Genomic DNA, 19,926 nt, shown 5'->3' on the forward strand with positions numbered 1-19,926 from the left:
TGGTAGGGAGGACAGGTATTTATCCACGCGGCCCAAAGCTGGGTTTCGGTCGCTGGATAACACTTATTATTGACCCTTTTGTAGAGATAGCGTTGGGTGTGTTTGTGTTGCGCGGACGCAGAAATCTGGGAAGGGCGCCGCACAGCGTTGTCCAGCGCTGGGGAGACGCCCCCGGCCCCTTAGTCGCACCTGCCCAGGTGTGCTCGCACGGTGGGACCAGGGTGGGCAACAGATTTCGCCCCGGGCAAGTTCGCACCCGGAGCTCCCAGCGCCGCGGGTCTCGGAGAAGACGCCTGCCTCCCCGCCCACCCCGCGCATTTCCGGTGACGTGCTGCCGCGCCGCCCAATCAGCGCCCGGAGCCCGCGGGCTTGGGATTCAAACTGCTGCTCCTCCGGCTGGCGGGGATCAGCGCTGGCGCGGCTGCGGCCGCTGCTGCCTACGCGCCATGGAGCATCGCATCGTGGGGCCCGGGCCGTACCGAGCTACCAGGCTGGTGAGTGAGTGTGCTGGGGCCTGGGCGGAGCACCCGGTGCCGCGAGCCCCCAGTCAGCGCGCGGACAGAGTGCTTGTCAGTCTTCGCTTCCGCAGGCCAGCGGGGCTCGGGTGTGGAGCATTTCAGCTGGGACTACTGGGGCTGCCTTTTAGTGGACGAGCCTCAAAGAAACGCTAACGGGGCCCAGAGCTCAGCCGGCCGGGGGTGAGTGCAGCTTTGTCCATGAGATGTTGACTGGGTTCTCGGCAGTAGATGGCGCCTCTCTGTTTAAAGACCCCAAGACCAGGCTGTTCCCTGCCTTTTGTCCTCTGGAATCTAACCGACCCGGTCGGTAACCTGAGGGGCCACCACGTACCCCGTAACGCTCAGCGTTCGCGGCAGTCCAGGCAGGGCGTGTCTCCTTCCTGAGTGACACCTGATGATACCTGACGAGGTATTCGAACAAACGGTGCCCAGAACAGAGGGGCATCGCGCTGGCCACATTTCCGGCCCCTGGCGTTTCTGTTTCTGTCAGCACCGATCCAGATGAGGAGCTGGCCAGGACAGATGTTTTAGGAGAGTCTTTGCCGACTCTGAGTTCCTGGTTTTTTTTTTTTTTTTTTTTTCTGGGAGAAAAGCTTTGGTATTGAGGTGTACTTGGTCTGCTTTGACTTGGAACAAGTAATTTTAGTGATTTCTACCTCAAAGGCTTACTATAATGCAATAAAGGGTGACAATTTGGTAATGTCTGTGGCACGTTTTTAGAGGACTTTCTGTGGAAGTGTAATGGTAATTTGGGAGGACAGTAACTTGCTCCTTGGTCTGCCGACCTCTCTGGCCACATTTAACATGGGAATTACTCTCATCGTTCCATGCATTGTAATGAATACACAGGAAAAGATGGGAACTAACATCCAAACTCTTACTCAGCTAGACTCATGGAAGAGGTGAGGATGCTGGGATACAGATAATGTAAATAGGGTTTCCTTTTCTTTCCAAAGCCAGCCACACACTGTACCAGTAAGTCAAGCCAGAGCTGAGAAGGCCAGCTTCTGGAAGAGAAATCATAGTTGGGGCTGATGGGTCTTTACTTGTTAAATTTGGCTCATAGATCACTTTGAGAATCTGATGAAGATTAAGGATCTTCTTCACAGAAAACTGCACATGGCACATACTCATGAAATTTTACATGATTTAAGGGGACGGATCACTTGAGGTCAGGAGTTCGAGACCAGCCTGGCCAACACAGCAAAACCCCGTCTCTACTAAAAATACAAAAATTAGCTGGGCATGGTGGCATGCGCCTGTAATCTCAGCTACTCAGGAGGCTGAGGCAGGAGAATCTCTTGAACCTGGGAGGCGGAGGTTGCAGTGAGCTGAGATCACGCCATTGCACTCCAGCCTGGGCAACAAGAGCGAAACTCCATCTCAAAAAAAAGTAATAATAATAAGGAGATTGGGAGAGTCTGTGACATTGTTTTATTTGGCATAAAGACAAGCATTTTATTTGCTCATCCTTTGGATCAGTAATCTGGGCTAGACTCATGTCAATGGTTCTTTTGTGGAGGTCACTCATGTGCCACAAATAATGTGACTTGGCTAGTACTGGATGATGGAAGATGGCTGCTTGACTTGGTCCTGGCTGTTACCTGGGCCAGATATCTCTAACAGGTTATCGGAGGCATCTTCACGTAGTGGTCTCATGGTTCCAACGTAGCTAAAAGGAAGTTTCAGCTTGTGACTTTTTCTTCGAATCTCATTGGTCAAAGCAAGTTAAACAGCTAAATCCAGATTCTAGAAATTCAACTCCACTTCTTGATGGGCAGGGTGGCAAAGCCACAGAGGTGCATGTGGAGAGGATGGGAAGAATCATTGCACTCATGTTTGCGAACACTCTATACAGACACCAGAATGATCTGGGGTCAAGAATATTGATAGGTCTAACTTTAGGGAGGAAAATAAGGCATTTGATCATTCCCTTCACCAGTTTATTTACAGCACTTACATAAGGAAAACATAGCAAGGCTCTGGTTCTTGACGTGACTAGTCTTCATTCTTCCTGCATTAGACTAAAAAAAAAAAAACCTCATAATTGGAATTGTATTTTAGTCTCATATTCACAGAATTGTATGAGGTACTTCTTTTCATGGATGCAGAGGGTCCATATATAGATACTGCTGGATTCTTGAGTCACATTAAAATATTATCAAAGGAATTTGTTTAATTAAAAAAAGGTGCTCTCTGCTCTCTAGAAGTCTTCAGTCCCTAACAAATAATATTCAGGCTAAATTTAGGTTGATTAAGTTAAGAAGATAAATGACATGGATAATTAATGAAACAAACACCTCAGTTTCACCAGAATTTCCCAGGTAATCAATTCAGTTCTCAACTTCATAGTGTTTGAGGAACATAATATTAAACTAAGATGTGGAAAACAGAAAACAATAGCCAATTTTTTTTTTCAAAAGTGAGTATTCCTGCTGTCAGTGATTGCAGCCAACATTGAAGATGCTTCTTTCCATTGTAAAATCTGTAATTGTTTCCCCAGTGTAATTCAGGTGTGACTTAAAGCTTTTGCTAGGTAAATCATATATTTAATAGTTTGAGACTAGTCCTCTTTTTACTTGTTGGACCTAGTTGGCCTTTCCTCCCTCTATCCGCAGCATACAATTTCTCCCTTTTCCCATCATGCTCATTCTAAACTTTCTTCAGGGGAAGCTTGGTAAAAATCTATTGGGATACAAAAACTAGGCCTTTATTTTGTCCTTTCATGGCTCACTTTACTTTCTCAAAGCATGTACAGCTTTAGAAAAAGCTCTTTGGTGCTTTTTCTAAAGCACCAAAGTCTTATTTGAAAATAACATTTTGTGGATTAGGTAAAATGTTATGACAAAAGTCAAATGACAGCCCCAACTCATGATAAATGTGAAGCTAATTAGCCATTTATACATTTTCACTGAAATAACTTTCATCTTTGTAAACTTGGTATAAATAGTTCATTCAAGTAGAGAGAAAAATTTTTTTTCTAGAAACTGCTTAAATCTTTGAACTTATTCTGAGTTATATATATGGTCTGATGCAACTGATAAATTTTAAAAGACATACAGCTTTCATTGAATCTGAGAGTTAGAATGGCAAGATCACACAACGAGGTTGTGGCAAGTGCAAGTAGATCTAGGATTGGTTGTCACTGAACTCCCAGACCAGTCAGTTTTCTTTATAGCACCGCTATCATAATATTTTTGGTACTAAGAAGAAATGAAATGGAATATCCTGGAGAAAAGAACAGGATGCACAGCAGTAGGTGTATGTCTTATAGTTTGCCTCATCATGTTAAGAAAAAACAATTGTGTGATTTTATTTTTTCCTGAGAAACTAGGGGACTGAAATTAATAAGTAGAGCAAAACAAAAAGTGTTTTAAAATCATAAAACAAATCTGTTTTGTTCCATTTGTTGTAAAGATTCTCTTCAAATATAATGTCATGAAAAAAAAATTCAAGCTCTTTCTTGTTCTTTATTGACATAGGATATTTTGTTTCCAAAAGTGACTGAGAATGGTATATTGTTAGATTATTTAAGATAATTATTTTTCTTTCTAAGCAGAGTAGCCAAATAACCCCTTAGTTATATTTGGAAATAAGTGGGAACAGAGACCAAAGTGACCTCAGTAGGCTTTGAAAAATCTAAAGTATCTCATATATTAAGGAAATATAACCCATAATGATAAATGCCATTCAAAATCAAAATGAGTAAATTCAAAAGTCTATTTATAAATGCTCTTTTTAAAAGGGGCAATGAGACTTTGATAAAGATGTTTTATTAGACATTTTCTAGTATGAAATAAAAGTCAGTAGCAATAGAGCAGTTAATCCATTCTGAATCCTAATGGATTTTTTTTTCCTGTGTGGGAGAATGCAATGAATTGAAAGCTCATGCTGAAGAGTAAAATTCTGAGAACTGAAAAAAGTTTTCCCTCACAAAAAGAAATGAACTTCACAAAAAGAAATTTTCACGCTGTGTGCGGTGGCTCATGCCTGTGATCTCAGCACTTTGGGAGGCCGAGGCGGGTGGATCACGAGGTCAGGAGATCAAGACCATCCTGGCCAACATGGTGAAACCCCGTCTCAACTAAAAATACAAAAATTAGCTGGGTGTGGTGGCACATGCCTGTAATCCCAGCTACTTGGGAGGCTGAGGCAGAAGAATCACTTGAACCAGGGAGTCGGAGGTTGCAGTCAGCCGAGATCACGCCACTGCACTCCAGCCTGGGCACCAGGGCGAGACTCTGTCTCAAAAAAAAAAAAAAAGAAAGAAGTTTTCACATTCTCTTACAAAGAAGACAGGGGCCTTGTCCTACCAGGGATTTATACTTGGTATTAATTGACTGTAATGACAACTGTATGATATTACACAGGAACAGATAGTCGCTCAATGGGATAGAAACAATCAAGAACTGTGATATGTAAGGTTACTTAATAGTATTTCTGTTCATTTAGAAAAGCATGGCATAATTGACTCTTGATATGGTTTGGACGTTTATCCCCTCCAAATCTCATGTTGAAATGTAATCCACAGTGTTGGAGGTGGGGCCTAGTGGAGGTGTTTGGGTCACTGGGGCAGATCACTCATGAATGGCCTGTTGCTGTCCTCATGATAATGAGTGAGTATTCACTCTGAGTTCATGTGCGATCTGATTGTTTAAAAGTGTGGCACCCTGTCCCTCACTCTCTCTTGTTCCCCCCTTGCTGTGTTACGTGCCTCCTTCTGCCTGCTTCCGCTTCACCTTCTGCCTTGAATAAAACCTTCCTGAGGCCTCACCAGAAACTGAGCAGATGCTGGCACCATGTTTCTTGTACACTCTGCAGAACCGTAAGGTGATTAAACCTCTTTCCTTTATAAATTACCCAGTGTCAGGTATTTCTTTACAGCAACGCAAGAATGGACTAACACAACTCTCCATCCAGAAAAAAATAGTGATCCCCTGCCTCCCACCATATAAAATTCAGTTAAAGGTTTACATATTAAAAAACATACCCTCTAAAATATTAAAAGAAAATTTTGATAAATATTTTAATACCTCAGGATAGGGAAGCTTTCTTAAGAGAATAAACCCTGAACTGATAAAGAAAATAGATAATTATTTCCTTATAAAAACATCAACATCTACAACAAAATCATTGTATAGCTAGAGACTATGTAAAGAAATTGATAGTCTAAGATAAAACATTCATAACATAACAAAAAGGTTTAATATTCTATATTCATCAGTACATATTAAATGGGTATACTATATGTCTGGCACTGGTCTTTGTTGTGAGGATATTGAACTGAACAAAATCGATTAACTTTCCTGACTTCTGTGCCCTTAAACATTAACAGATTAAACAGTTCTTTAAATTGATTTTAAAAAAGAGATAACCCAGTAGAAAAATGGCAAATCTCAGAAGAAGAAATGAGTATGACTAAAGGTAAAGATATGAAAATGCAAACAAAATATGGATCTATCATTTCTTTTACATAGATTGGCAGAAATGAAAGAAATGATAACATCTAGTGTAGGCCAAAGTGTAAGGCTTTAGGCTCCCACATTGTTGGTGGAAGTGTGAATTGCTACAACTGATTTAAATATGCTGATACTTTCTAGAAATCTATCAAAAGTAAACAAAAGCCTTGGTACTTTAGGTTATATAAACAAGTATAACTTGTAACATATTTGTAAAAATTGAACTGGGCAGAACTTGTATGACCATTTGTTAGAAAATGGCAGAAGAAATTATGGCACATTCTTAAGAATGGGTTAGATCTGCAGGTATGACGCAGGGAGGTGTCTGTTAGGTGCAAAAGCATGTTTTAGGATAACATATACAACATGATTGATCTCATTTTTTAAAATGGCAAACAACAATAAATGACATACCTACAAAGGAAAAATTCTGTCTATGTGTCTGTATGTGATAGGTATGGAGTAAGACATGCAAACTCTTTTGTGTATACTTCTGTATTTAATTTGTTTGTTTCAATGAGTGTTATTACTTCTGTAATTAAAAGAACAACAGAACTGCTAACCAGACTGGGTCAATTAGTGGATATACCTAGTGATATTTGGAAATATTGGGTCCTAGAGAGCCATGTCTTCATTATGTTTATGTAATGCATAAGGTATTATGCATTAGGTAATTTTAGTTCATGATTATGATTGTTCAACCAACATAAACAAAAATCTTTTTTATTACCCCTTCCCCCGGCCCTACATACTTGATTATGCCTTTTCGGTGCAAAAATCTAATGATAAATGAAAGCTAGGTATCAGAGCATGTATTAAAAAATCAATAATCAATGATTAAAAATATGGGAAAATTGTTTAAAGGTATGGTAATATCCATAGGTACTTGGTATAGTGAAATGACTACTCGAAGAAAAGTCCGTAGCACAGGATTCCAGATCTTATTCACAGAGTAAGTACCTGAATGACATTTGCTAAGTTGTGTATCCTGCTAAGGTCTTCATTTTGTCCCAAAGATTTTTTCCAGCTCTAGAATAGATTGAACCTTATAATTTAACAGATATCCTGGACATTTTATATATTATCCTTAAATTTGAGGAACACATTTTTAACAAAGGACTTTTATAGTCATGATCTCATTTGATCTTACAATAACCTTGTAAAGTGGGTGGATAGGTAGAGAAGTTAAATCAGCGTTCTTGGACTCTTTATGGGCTTCCTTTCTACTATTCATTATTTAGCCTTTGCTCTGCTTTTCCTGTTTACATACTTTCCCTCCTTCATCCACTCACTTGGTTTCTTCTCCAACCTCCCTACTGTCTTCCACATCCAGTTTACCACCCCAACCAACCAGTTCATATTTACCAACTTTCATGTGGGTAATAATTTTAGTATGTGAGCATGTGCATATGTGTATGTATGTGTTTTTGTTTTTAGGTGTTAATTAGGCATAATGTACAGAAAAATGCTCAAAAAAATTTGTTGAGTTGTATAAAAAGTGTACAACTCAACAAATTTTCATGAAGTGAGCATCCCATGTAACCAACATTCAGATCAAGGAATATCATATTACTAGCACCGCAGAAGTCTCCTTTCCCCCACTTGGTCCCTACCTCCTTATGAAGGTAACTGCTATCATTATTTTAAATATCATGGATCATTTGGCCTGCTTTTGAGCTTCAAGTAAATGGAATCATATAGTATTTACTTTTCATATGTGGCCTGTTCATCTCAATATTATTTTCTGAGATTCATTTATGTTATGGCATGTAGCAATAGTTTGTTCATTTTCACTGCATTCTATTGGTGAATATATTATAACTTATTCTTATGTTGATGGACATTTGGGTTGTTTCTGCCTATTATGGATAGTGCCATTATGAATAATGTGTCTTTTGGGGAACATATATATGGATTTCTGTTGGGTATATGCTTAGGAGTAGAATTGCTGAGTTATAAGGTGTTCAGATATTTAGCTTTTGTAGATATTGCCAATCTGTTTTCCAAACTGGTTGCACCAATTTACATTCCTTACAGCAGTGTATGAGATTTCTAGTTCTTTCACATTCTTACCAGCACTTAGTATTGCCTACCTTTTTTCTTATTTTTTAAGTCTCTAAAAAAAATTTTAGTTTTGTAAATTGTAAACTGACAAATTATAATTGTATATATTCGTAGGGTACAAAATGATGTTATGATTTATGAATTCAATGGAATAATTAAATCAAACTAATTACCATATCCATCACCTCAAATACTTAATATTTTTTTGTTGTACACTTGCAATTTACTCTCAGATTTTGAAAGTACATTATTATTAATATCTTCACCATGATGTCAAGATATCTCAAATAAAAAAGATAATTTCCTGTCTAGTTGAGGCTTTGTACCTTTTGACCATTATCTCCCTGTTCCCCACTCCCCTCAGCCTCTGGTTACCACCATTCTGCTTTTTGCCTCTTTGAACTCAATTGTTTTAGATTCCACGTATAAATGAGAATAGGCATTATTTGTTTTTCTCTTCCTGGCTTATTTCACTTGGTATAATGTTCTCCACTTCCATCCATGTCGTTGCAAATGACAACATTTCTTTCTTTTTTTAAAGGCTGAATAGTATTATATTGTATATGTATACTACATTTTCTTTATTCATTTATCTGTTGATGGACTTTTAGGTTGATTCCATAACTTAGCTCTTGTAAATAGTAAATGACATGGGAGTGCAGACATCTCTTTGACATCTTGACTTCAAATGTTTTGGGCAAATACCCAAAAGTGGGATCATTAGATCCGCCTGTCTTTCATTTTAGTTATTCTGACAGTCATGTCGTGATATTGACTTGTCGAGTTCTTTTACATTGCACTGATAATTAATGAGGTTTAACATCTTTGTATATGTTATAGGACATTTGAAGATCTTTTTTTTATGATATACCTGTTTAAATTTTTTTTTCATTTTTTAATTGGAATGTCTTTTTCTTATTGATTTTTTTTGTTTTGTTTGGAAATGATAGATATATCTTATCCTACTCAGTGGCTTGCCTTGTTTCTGTGTGTTTTTAAGTTAAAAAAGATTTTAAATTTGGACTAACTTAATTTGGAGCATGACTCACAACAGTGTCAAAAGAAGTAGAAAGATTAACGTAAGAATAAAAAGCTATTTCAATTTGGCCAGGAGAAAGACATGATTAGCAATTAGTGGGATTAAATTTCTTGAGGTTGAGAAGTTGGTTTAAAAAAGTAGAAAAAGTGCTGGGTGTGGTGGCTTACGCCTGTAATCCCAGCACTTTGCATTACCTGAGGTCAGGAGTTCAAGACTAGCCTGACTAACATGGTGAAACCTCATCTCTACTAAAAATATAAAAATAAGCTGGGTGTGGTGGCGCATGCCTGTAACCCCAGCTGCTTGGGAGACTGAGGCAGGAGAATCGCTTGATCCCGGGAGGCGGAGGTTGCATTAAGCTGAGATCATGCCATTGCACTCCAGCCTGGACTATACGGTGAGACTCCGTCTCAAAAAAAAAAAAAAAAGTAGAAAAAGTGAAAGATCGATTAAGCACTTGCTTATTGACTACCTAGTGTGGGTCACACACTGTGCTACACATCCGGGGTACATGCATACACAAACCCCACTTCTGTCCCTCAAGCTCCTGCTGTTGTATGCTCAGGAATTATGAATGTGGCTGAGAAGGTTAGCCATCAAAAATAAAAGAGAAATAGGATAATAGTTTCTCAGGTGGTTGGGCAGCAGAGAGTATGAAGAGAAATCTGGAAGAAAAGTCATGATTAGAAGGGAAAACATGACCCAAGGTTGGGCAAAAACAAACAAACAAAACAAACAAAAAACAACTCTGAGATCAGAAATACAGTTTAAAGAAAAAGGTGACATCAGAAAAATCTGATTTAAATAGGAAGAGAGGTGAGAGACAAAAGATTCAGAGTTTGTAAAGTGACAGACTTGAAAGAGAAGAGTAAGAGAAAATGAGAATATGACTATGAATTTTAAGGACTTTAGGAGGACTGGCAGGGAGCCTACGTTCCTAAAAAGATGTTGAAATAATTATGTAGAAAGAAATTAGAAATATGTTACACAATAAAAGTTGCCTTATATTCCTTCTTCAAAAGAGATGACTTTCCTTTATTTTTAAGTTTGTTGTATATTCATTTAGCTTTTCATATGCATATACCAAAGCAGATAGGATCAGATTAAATATAGTGTTTTGTACATTTTTCTTCCACTTTTTTATATTTATGATACCTATTTCTGTCTGGAACTATTGATAGTATTTTGTTTTGTGGCTATTCCACACTTCAGTCAATTTTACTCAAATTAGTTCTAGTTTTTCTCTGATTATAAAATGGCAAATTAGTTCTAATTTTTCTCTGATTATAAAGCATAAATATACTTATGTTTGTAAGTATATAAAATGCTTATAAATGCTTTCTCTGAAAAAACACTCAGGTTTATTAAATATAATTCAACATGTTTAAATAAAATTTAACTTGTAAATACTTTTATTTTATCTTTCTTTGAGACAGGGTCTTACTCTGTCGCCCAGGCTGGAAGGCAGTGGTGCAATCATGGCTTACTGCAGTCTTGACCTCCCAGGCTCAAGTGATCCTCCCACTTCAGCCTCCCCGCTCAGTCTGCCAAGTAGCTGCAGCTACAGGCACACACCACTACACCTGGCCAAGTTTTAAATTTTTTGTAGAAATGGGGTTTCCCCATGATGCCCAGGCGGGTCTCGAACTCCTTGGTTCAAGTGACCTACCCACCTCATCCTCTCAAAGTGCTGGGATTAGCGGTGTAAGCCACTGCACCTGGCCTGTAAATGCTTTTTAATCCGTTATATTTCTGCTTCTACATGGTGAATCCCTAAAAGTAAAGTGGCTGAAAAAAAAAAAAGAGATCACATCTTATATAAGCATTTATTAAACAAGTACTTATGAGATTCTTTTCTAGAGCTAGCTTTAAAACAATATGGAGATGAGACTGTTATTTCCCTTTAACATTTTTGTTAAAGCAAATAAAAGTCATTTATTTGCTTCCTGATTTCCTGCTCACTGATATAACTTCACAGATATAAGGAGAAAGAAGCTGAATTGTCATGAAGTTATTTGAAAGTAACATTTAAGAGAGACATCTGGTTTTTGTCTTCAAGGATGCTATGAGACATGGCAGTTCACCTGCCGCCTAGTGGCATCTTGTAGTGGAAGGAAACTGGATTTTTTTTCAGTTCTTAACCATGTGCCAGGGCCTGGGCAACCAGTATATGGCAGAACTGGGATTTGAACTCAGGTCTGACTCCATACCTCATGTTTTCCCCATTCCTCAGGGATTGATTCTGTTATCCTGAAGTGGTCCAGTGTTTCTTAACTTGAAGATTAGGATCATTGTGTGGTGAGCATGGCCAGCAGAGACACGCCACTGCACTCCAGCCTGGGCGACAAAGCTAGACTCTATCTCAAAAAAAAAAAAGTTTTTATTTTTTTTTAATTGTGGTAAAATATATATAATATAAAACTATTTTAACTGTTTTTTATGTGTATAGTTCTACGGCACTAAGTACATTCACAGTGTTGTACAGCCATTACCACCATCCATTCTCCCAAACTTTTCTTTATTAGAGTTTGAAGCCTGTAAATAAAACATTTTCAAGGCTCTACCTGTTATTAAAGCAGTTTAAGTGGAAAAATTGCATTCTTTGCTTTAATTATTTGAGATGTAGTAATCTTAAAAAAATCAGTTGATTACTAAATGCCATTCTCTTTCTTTCCCCTAGTGGAATGAGACCGTGGAGCTTTTTCGTGCTAAGATGCCGTTACGGAAACATCGCTGTCGTTTCAAGAGCTATGAGCATTGTTTCACAGCGGCCGAAGCTGTGGATTGGCTGCATGAGCTGCTGAGGTGCAGTCAAAACTTCGGCCCTGAAGTGACCCGCAAACAAACGGTCCAGCTGCTAAAAAAATTCCTGAAGAATCACGTTATTGAAGACATCAAGGGAAAATGGGGTCAGGAAGATTTTGAAGACAATCGTCACTTATACAGGTAATGGCAACATGTAAACCTGGAAGGTGAGGAATTGGGGAGATTGCTGAGAATGATGGTTTCCAGCTTCATCCATGCAAAGGACATGAATTCATCCTTTTTTATGGCCGCATAGTATTCCATGGTGTATATGTGCCACATTTTTTTTTTTAAATTATACTTTAAGTTCTAGGGTACATGTGCACAATGTGCAGGTTTGTTACATATGTATACATGTGCCATGTTGGTGTGCTGCACCCATTAACTCATCATTTACATTAGGTGTATCTCCTAATGCTATCCCTCCCCCCTCCCTCCTCCCCATGACAGGCCCTGGTGTGTGATGTTCCTCACCCTGTGTTCAAGTGTTCTCATTGTTCATTTCCCACCTATAAGTGAGAACATGTGGTGTTCGGTTTTCTGTCCTTGTGATAGTTTGCTGAGAATGATGGTTTCCAGCTTCATCCACGTCCCTACAAAGGACATGAACTCATCCTTTTTTATGGCTGCATAGTATTCCATGGTGTATATGTGCCACATTTTCTTAATCCAGTCTATCATTGATGGACATTTGGGTTGGTTCCAAGTCTTTGCTGTTGTGAATAGTGCTGCAATAAACATACGTGTACATGTGTCTTTATAGCAGCATGATTTATAATCCTTTGAGTATATACCCAGTAATGGGATGGCTGGGTCCAATGGTATTTCTAGTTCTGGATCCTTGAGGAATTGCCACACTGTCTTCCACAATGGTTGAACTAGTTTACAGTCCCACCAACAGAGTAAAAGCATTCCTATTTCTCCACATCCTCTCCAGCATCTGTTGTTTCCTGACTTTTTAATGATCGCCATTCTAACTGGTGTGAGATGGTATCTCATTGTGGTTTTGATTTGCATTTCTCTGCTGGCCAGTGATGATGAGCATTTTTTCATGTGTCTGTTGGCTGCATAAGTGTCTTCTTTTGAGAAGTGTCTGTTCATATCCTTAGCCCACTTTTTGATGAGATTTTTTGATTTTTTTCTTGTAAATTTGTTTAAGTTCTTTGTAGATTCTGGATATTAGCCCTTTGTGAGATGGGTAGATTGCAAAATTTTTCTCCCATTCCGTAGGTTGCCTGTTCACTCTGATGGTAGTTTCTTTTGCTGTATAGAAGCTCTTTAGTTTAATTAGATCCCATTTCTCAATTTTGGCTTTTGTTGCCATTGCTTTTGGTGTTTTAGTCGTGAAGTCCTTGCCCATGCCTGTGTCCTGAATGGTATTGCCTAGGTTTTCTTCTAGGGTTTTTATGGTTTTCGGTCTAACATTTAAGTCTTTAATCCATCTTGAATTAATTTTTGTATAAGGTGTAAGGAAGGGATCCAGTTTCAGCTTTCTACATATGGCTAGCCAGTTTTCCCAGCACCATTTATTCAGTAGGAATCCTTTCCCCATTTCTTGTTTTTGTCAGGTTTGTCAAAGATCAGATGGTTGTAGATGTGTGGTATTATTTCTGAGGGCTCTGTTCTGTTCCATTGGTCTGTATCTCTGTTTTGGTACCAGTACCATGCTGTTTTGGTTACTGTAGCCTTGTAGTATAGTTTGAAGTCAGGTAGTGTGATGCCTCCAGCTTTGTTCTTTTGGCTTAGGATTGTCTTGGCAATGCGGGCTCTTTTTTGGTTCCATATGAACTTTAAAGTAGTTTTTTCCAATTCTGTGAAGAAAGTCATTGGTAGCTTGATGGGGATGGCATTGAATCTATAAATTACCTTGGGCAATATGGCCATTTTCACGATATTGATTCTTCCTATGCATGAGCATGGAATGTTCTTCGATTTGTTTGTGTCCTCTTTTATTTCGTTGAGCAGTGGTTTGTAATTCTCCTTGAAGAGGTCCTTCACATCCCTTTTAAGTTGGATTCCTAGGTATTTTATTCTCTTTGAAGCAATTGTCAATGGGAGTTCACTCATGATTTAGCTTTCTGTTTGTTATTGGTGTATAGGAATGCTTGTGATTTTTGCACATTGATTTTGTATCCTGAGACTTTGCTGAAGTTGCTTATGAGCTTAAGGAGATTTTGGGCTGAGACGATGGGGTTTTCTAAATATACAATAATGTCATCTGCAAACAGGGACAATTTGACTTCCTCTTTTCCTAATTGAATACCTTTTATTTCTTTCTCCTGCCTGATTGCCCTGGCCAGAACTTCCAACACTATGTTGAATAGGAGTGGTGAGAGAAGGCCTCCTTGTCTTGTGCCAGTTTTCAAAGGGAATGCTTCCAGCTTTTGCCCATTCAATATGATATTGGCTGTGGGTTTGTCATAAATAGCTCTTATTATTTTGAGATACATCCTATCAATACCGAATTTATTGAGAGTTTTTAGCATGAAGGGCTGTTGAATTTTGTCAAAGGCCTTTTCTGCATCTATTGAGATAATCATGTGGTTTTTGTCATTGGTTCTGTTTATATGCTGGATTATGTGTATTGATTTGTGTATGTTGAAGCAGCCTTGCATCCCAGGGATGAAGCCCACTTGTTCATGGTGGAAAAGCTTTTTGATGTGCTGCTGGATTCGGTTTGCCAGTATTTTACTGAGGATTTTTGCCTCGATGTTCTTCAGGGATATTGGTGTAAAATTCTCTATTTTTGTTGTGTCTTTGCCAGGCTTTGGTATCAGGATTATGCTGGCCTCATAAAATGAGTTAGGGAGGATTCCCTCTTTTTCTATTGATTGGAATAGTTTCAGAAGGAATGGTACCAGTTCCTCTTTGTACCTCTGGTAGAATTTGGCTGTGAATCCGTCTGGTCCTGGACTTTTATTGCTTTAATTTCAGAGCCTGTTATTGGTCTATTCAGGGATTCAACTTCTTCCTGGTTTAGTCTTGGGAGGGTGTATGTGTCCAGGAATTTATTCATTTCTTCTAGATTTTCTAGTTTATTTGCATAGAGGTGTTTATAGTATTCTCTGATGGTAGTTTGTATTTCTGTAGGATCGGTGGTGATATCCCCCTTATCATTTTTTATTGTGTCTATTTGATTCTTCTCTTTTCTTCTTTATTAGTCTTGCTAGCGGTCTATCAGTTTTGTTGATCTTTTCAAAAAACCAGCTCCTGGATTCACTGATTTTTTGAAGGGTTTTTGGTGTCTCTGTCTCCTTCAGTTCTGCTCTGATCTTAGCTATTTCTTGCCTTCTGCTAGCTTTTGAATGTGTTTGCTCTTGCTTCTCTAGTTCTTCTAATTGTGATGTTAGGGTGTCAATTTTAGATCTTTCCTGCTTTCTCTTGTGGGCATTCAGTGCTATAAATTTCCCTCTACACACTGCTTTAAATGTGTCCCAGAGATTCTGGTATGTTGTGTCTTTGTTCTCATTGGTTTCAAAGAACATCTTTATTTCTGCCTTCATTTCGTTATGTACCCAGTAGTCATTCAGGAGCAAGTTGTTCAGTTTCCATGTAGTTGAGCAGTTTTGAGTGAGTTTCTTAATCCTGAGTTCTAGTTTGATTGCACTGTGGTCTGAGAGACAGTTTGTTGTAATTTCTGTTCTTTTGCATTTGCTGAGGAGTGCTTTACTTCCAACTATGTGGTTAATTTTGGAATAAGTGTGATGTGGTGCTGAGAAGAATGTATATTCTGTTGCTTTGGGGTGGAGAATTCTGTAGATGTCTCTTAGGTCCACTTGGTGCAGAGCTGAGTTCAGTTCCTGGATATCCTTGTTAACTTTCTGTCGTGTGGATCTGTCTAATGTTGACAGTTGGGTGTTAAAGTCTCCCATTATTATTGTGTGGGAGTCTACGTCTCTTAGTAGGTCTCTAAGGACTTGCTTTATGAATCTGGGTGCTCCTGTATTGGGTGCATATATATTTAGGATAGTTAGCTCTTCTTGTTGAATTGATCCCTTTGCCATTATGTAATGGCCTTCTTTGTCTCTTCTGATCTTTGTTCGTTTAAAGTCTGTTTTATCAGAGACTAGGATTGCAACCCCTGCTTTTTTTTGCTTTCCATTTGCTTGGTAGATCTTCCTCCATCCCTTTAGTTTGAGCCTATGTGTGTCTCTGCACGTGAGATGGGTCTCCTGAATACAGCACACTGATGGGTCTTGACTCTTTATCCAGTTTGCCAGTCTGTGTCTTTAATTGGAACATTTAGTCCATTTCCATTTAAAGTTAATATTGTTATGTGTGAATTTGATCCTGTCATGATGACGTTAGCTGGTTATTTTGCTCGTTAGTTGATACAGTTTCTTCCTAGCCTTGATGGTCTTTACAATTTGGCATGTTTTTGCAGTGGCTGGTACCGGTTGTTCCTTTCCATGTTTAGTGCTTCCTTCAGGAGCTCTTATAAGGCAGGCATGGTGGTGACAAAATCTCTCAGCATTTGCTTGTCTGTAAAGGATTTTATTTTTCATTCACTTATGAAGCTTAGTTTGGCTGGATATGAAATTGTGGGTTGAAAATTCTTTTCTTTAAGAATGTTGAATATTGGCCCCCACTCTATTCTGGCTAGTAGAGTTTCTGCGAAGAGATCTGCTGTTAGTCTGATGGGCTTCCCTTTTTGGGTAGCCCGACCTTTCTCTCTGGCTGCCCTTAACATTTTTTCCTTTATTTCAACTTTGGTGAATCTGACAGTTATGTGTCTTGGAGTTGCTCTTCTCCAGCAGTATCTTTGTGGTGTTCTGTCTATTTCCTGAATTGAATGTTGGCCTGCCTTGCTAGGCTGGGGAAATTCTCCTGGATAATATCCTGCAGAGTGTTTTCCAACTTGGTTCCATTCTCCCCGTCACTTTCAGGTACACCAATCAGACGTAGATTTGGTCTTTTCACATAGTCCCATATTTCTTGGAGCCTTTGTTCATTTCTTTTTACTCTTTTTTCTCCAAACTTCTCTTCTTGCTTCATTTCATTCATTTGATCTTCCATCACTGATACCCTTTCTTCCTGTTGATTGAATCGGCTACTGAAGCTTGTTCATGTGTCACGTAGTTCTCATGCCATGGTTTTCAGCTCCATCAGGTCATTTAAGGTCTTCTCTACACTGTTTATTCTAGTTAGCCATTCATCTAATCTTTTTTCAAGGTTTTTAGCTTCTTTGCGACGGGTTCAAACTTCCTCGTTTAGCTTGCCGAAGTTTGTTGTTACCGATCTTCTGAAGCCTTCTTCTCTCCACTCGTCGAAGTCATTCTCAATCCAGCTTTGTTCTATTGCTGACGAGGAACTGCGTTCCTTTGGAGGAGAAGAGGTGCTCTGATTTTTAGAATTTTCAGCTTTTCTGCTCTGGTTTCTCCCCGTCTTTGTGGTTTTTGTCTACCTTTGGTCTTTGATGATGGTGATGTACAGATTGGGTTTTGGTGTGGATGTCCTTTCTGTTTGTTAGTTTTCCTTCTAACAGTCGGGACCTTCAGCTGTAGGTGTGTTGGAGTTTGCTGGAGGTCCACTCCAGTCCATGTTTGCCTGGGTATCACCAGCAGAGGCTGCAGAACCGCAAATATTGCAGAATGGCAAATGTTGCTTCCTGATCATTCCTCTGGAAGCTCTGTCTCAGAGGAGCACCTGGCTGTATGAGGTGTCAGTTGGCTCCTACTAGGGGGTGCCTCCCAGTTAGGCTACTCGGGAGTCAGGGACCCACTTGAGGAGGTAGTCTGTCCATTCTCAGATCTCGAACTCCATGCTGGGAGAACCACTACTTTCTTCAAAGCTGTCAGACAGGGACGTTTAAATCTGCAGAAGTTTTTGCTGCCTTTTGTTTGACTATGCTCTGCCTCCAGAGGTGGAGTCTACAGAGGCTGGCAGGCCCCATTGAGTTGCGGTGGGCTCCACCCAGTTCGAGCTTCCCAGCTGCTTTGTTTACTTACTCAAACCTTGGCATTGGCGGGCACCTCTCCCCCAGCCTTGCTGCTGCCTTGCAGTTCCATCTCAGACCTCTGTGCTAGCAGTGAGCAAGGCTCTGTGGGCATGGGACCCTCTGAGCCAGGCGTGGGATATAATCTCCTGGTGTGCTGTTTGCTAAGACTGTTGGAAAAGCACAGTATTAGGGTGAGCGTGACCCAATTTTCCAGGTGCTGTCTGTCATGGCTTCCCTAGGTAGGAAGGGGAATTCCCCGACCCCTTGCGCTTCCTGGGTGAGGCGATGCCTCACGGTCAGTGGGCTGCACCCACTGTCCTGCACCCAGTGTCCGACAAGCCCCGGTGAGATGAACCCGGTCCTTCAGTTGGAAATGCAGAAATCACCCGTCTTCTGTGTCGCTCGCACTGGGAGCTGTAGACTGGATCTGTTCCTATTTGGCCCTCTTGGAACCTCCATGTGCCACATTTTCTTAAGTCAGTCTATCATTGATGGACATTTGGGTTAGTTCCAAGTCTTTGCTATTGTGAACAGTGCTGCAATAAACATACGTGTGCATTTGTCTTTATAGTAGCATGATTTATAATCCTTTGGGTGTATAGCCAGTAATGGGATTTCTGGGTCAAATGGTAATAATTCAAGATGGATTAAAGACTTAAATGTTAGACCTAAAACCATACTGATTTCTGTAGTAGTTATCCTAATTTACTTTCCCCCCAACAGTGTATGAGAGTTCCCTTTTCTCTGCCTTCCTGCCAGCATTCGTTGCTGGCATTTGTTATTTTTTGTCTTTGACAATAGCCATTCTAACTGAAGTAAGATGGTATCTCATTGTGATTTTCATTTGCATTACCCTCATGATTAGTGATGTTGAGCATTTTTTTCACATGCTTATCGGCCAATTGTATGTCTTCTTTTGAGAAATATCTATTCAGATCCTTTGCCCATTTTTTAATTGGATTATTTGAGTTTTGTTGTTGAGCTCCTTGTATATTCTGGATATTAGTCCCTTGTTGGATGAATAGTTTTCAAATATTTTCTCCCATTCTACGGGTTTACTCTTCATTGTGTTGTTTGCTATGCAGAAGCTTTTTAGTTTGATATAGTTCCATTTGTCTATTTTTGTTTTTGTTACCTGTGCTTTTGTAGTCTTACCCATAAAGTCTTTGCCTAGATCAGTGTCCTTGAAACATTTCCCCTGTTTTCTTCTAGTAGTTTTATAGTTTCAGGTCTTACAGTTTAGTGTTTAATCCATTTTGAGTTGACTTTTATACATGGTGAGAGATAGAGGTCTAGTTTCATTCTTCTGCATAAGGATATCCAGTTTTTCTAGCTTATTGAAAAGGATATCCTTTCCCCAATGTATGTTCTTGGCATCTTGGTTGAAAATCATTTGGTTGTAAACACATGGATTTATTTCTGAGTTCTTTTTTCTGTTCCATTGGTTTATGTATATTTTTATACCAACACCATTTTGTTTCATTACTATTGCTTTGTAGTATATTTTGATGTCAGGTAGTGTGATGCTGTCAGCTTTGTTCTTTTTGCTTGGGATTGTTTTAGCTATTCAAGGTCTTTTGTGGATACATACAAATTTCAGGATTGTTTTTTTCTGTTCTCTAGAATGTCATTTGTAATTTGATAAAGATTGCGTTGAATCTGTAGATTGCTTTGGGTAGTATGGTCATTTTAACAGTATTAATTCTTCTGAGCCATGAGCATGGGATGTCTTTCCATTTTTTTGTGTCTCTCTTCAATTTCTTTCAACAGTGTTTTGTAGTTTTCATTATAGAGATTTTTTTACTTCCTTGTTAAATTTATTCCTAGGTATTTTTTTTTGTAGCTACTATAAATGGGATTGCTTTTTTGATTTCTTTTCAGCTTGTTTGTTATTGGTGTATAGAAATGCTACTGATTTTTGCGTGTTGATTTTGTATCCTATAACTTTATTGAATTTATCAGTTCTGAATTTTTTAGTGGCATCTTAGGATTTTCTCTATATAAGTTTATGTCGTTTGTGAAAAGGGAGTACTTGACTTCCTGTTTTCCAATTTATATGTCGTTTATTTCTTTCTCTTGCTTAATTGCTCTAGTTAGGACTTC

At 39.1% G+C, this 19,926-nt stretch overlaps 1 protein-coding gene across 4 annotated transcripts in view; it reads left to right on the forward strand.

The window, feature by feature from the left end:
• The first annotated feature begins 317 nt into the window (after positions 1-317).
• DEPDC1B (DEP domain containing 1B) overlaps positions 318-19,926 on the forward strand; it is a 107,064-nt gene continuing 87,455 nt past the window's right edge. Inside the window, exons 1-2 of one of the 4 annotated variants that reach the window (XM_517749.9) lie at positions 318-494; positions 11,761-12,026. In XM_517749.9, coding sequence (XP_517749.4) covers positions 447-494; positions 11,761-12,026 — 314 coding nt within the window. In that variant the 5' untranslated portion in view covers positions 318-446. Of the gene's footprint in view, positions 699-11,760; positions 12,027-19,926 lie in introns of all 4 variants that reach the window. The other 3 variants (XM_016953282.4, XM_054684359.2, XM_063810421.1) reach the window with 3 other exon arrangements.

The sequence above is a fragment of the Pan troglodytes genome, chromosome 4 (assembly GCF_028858775.2).
Source record: "Pan troglodytes isolate AG18354 chromosome 4, NHGRI_mPanTro3-v2.0_pri, whole genome shotgun sequence".
Classification (NCBI taxonomy): Eukaryota; Metazoa; Chordata; class Mammalia; order Primates; family Hominidae; genus Pan; species Pan troglodytes.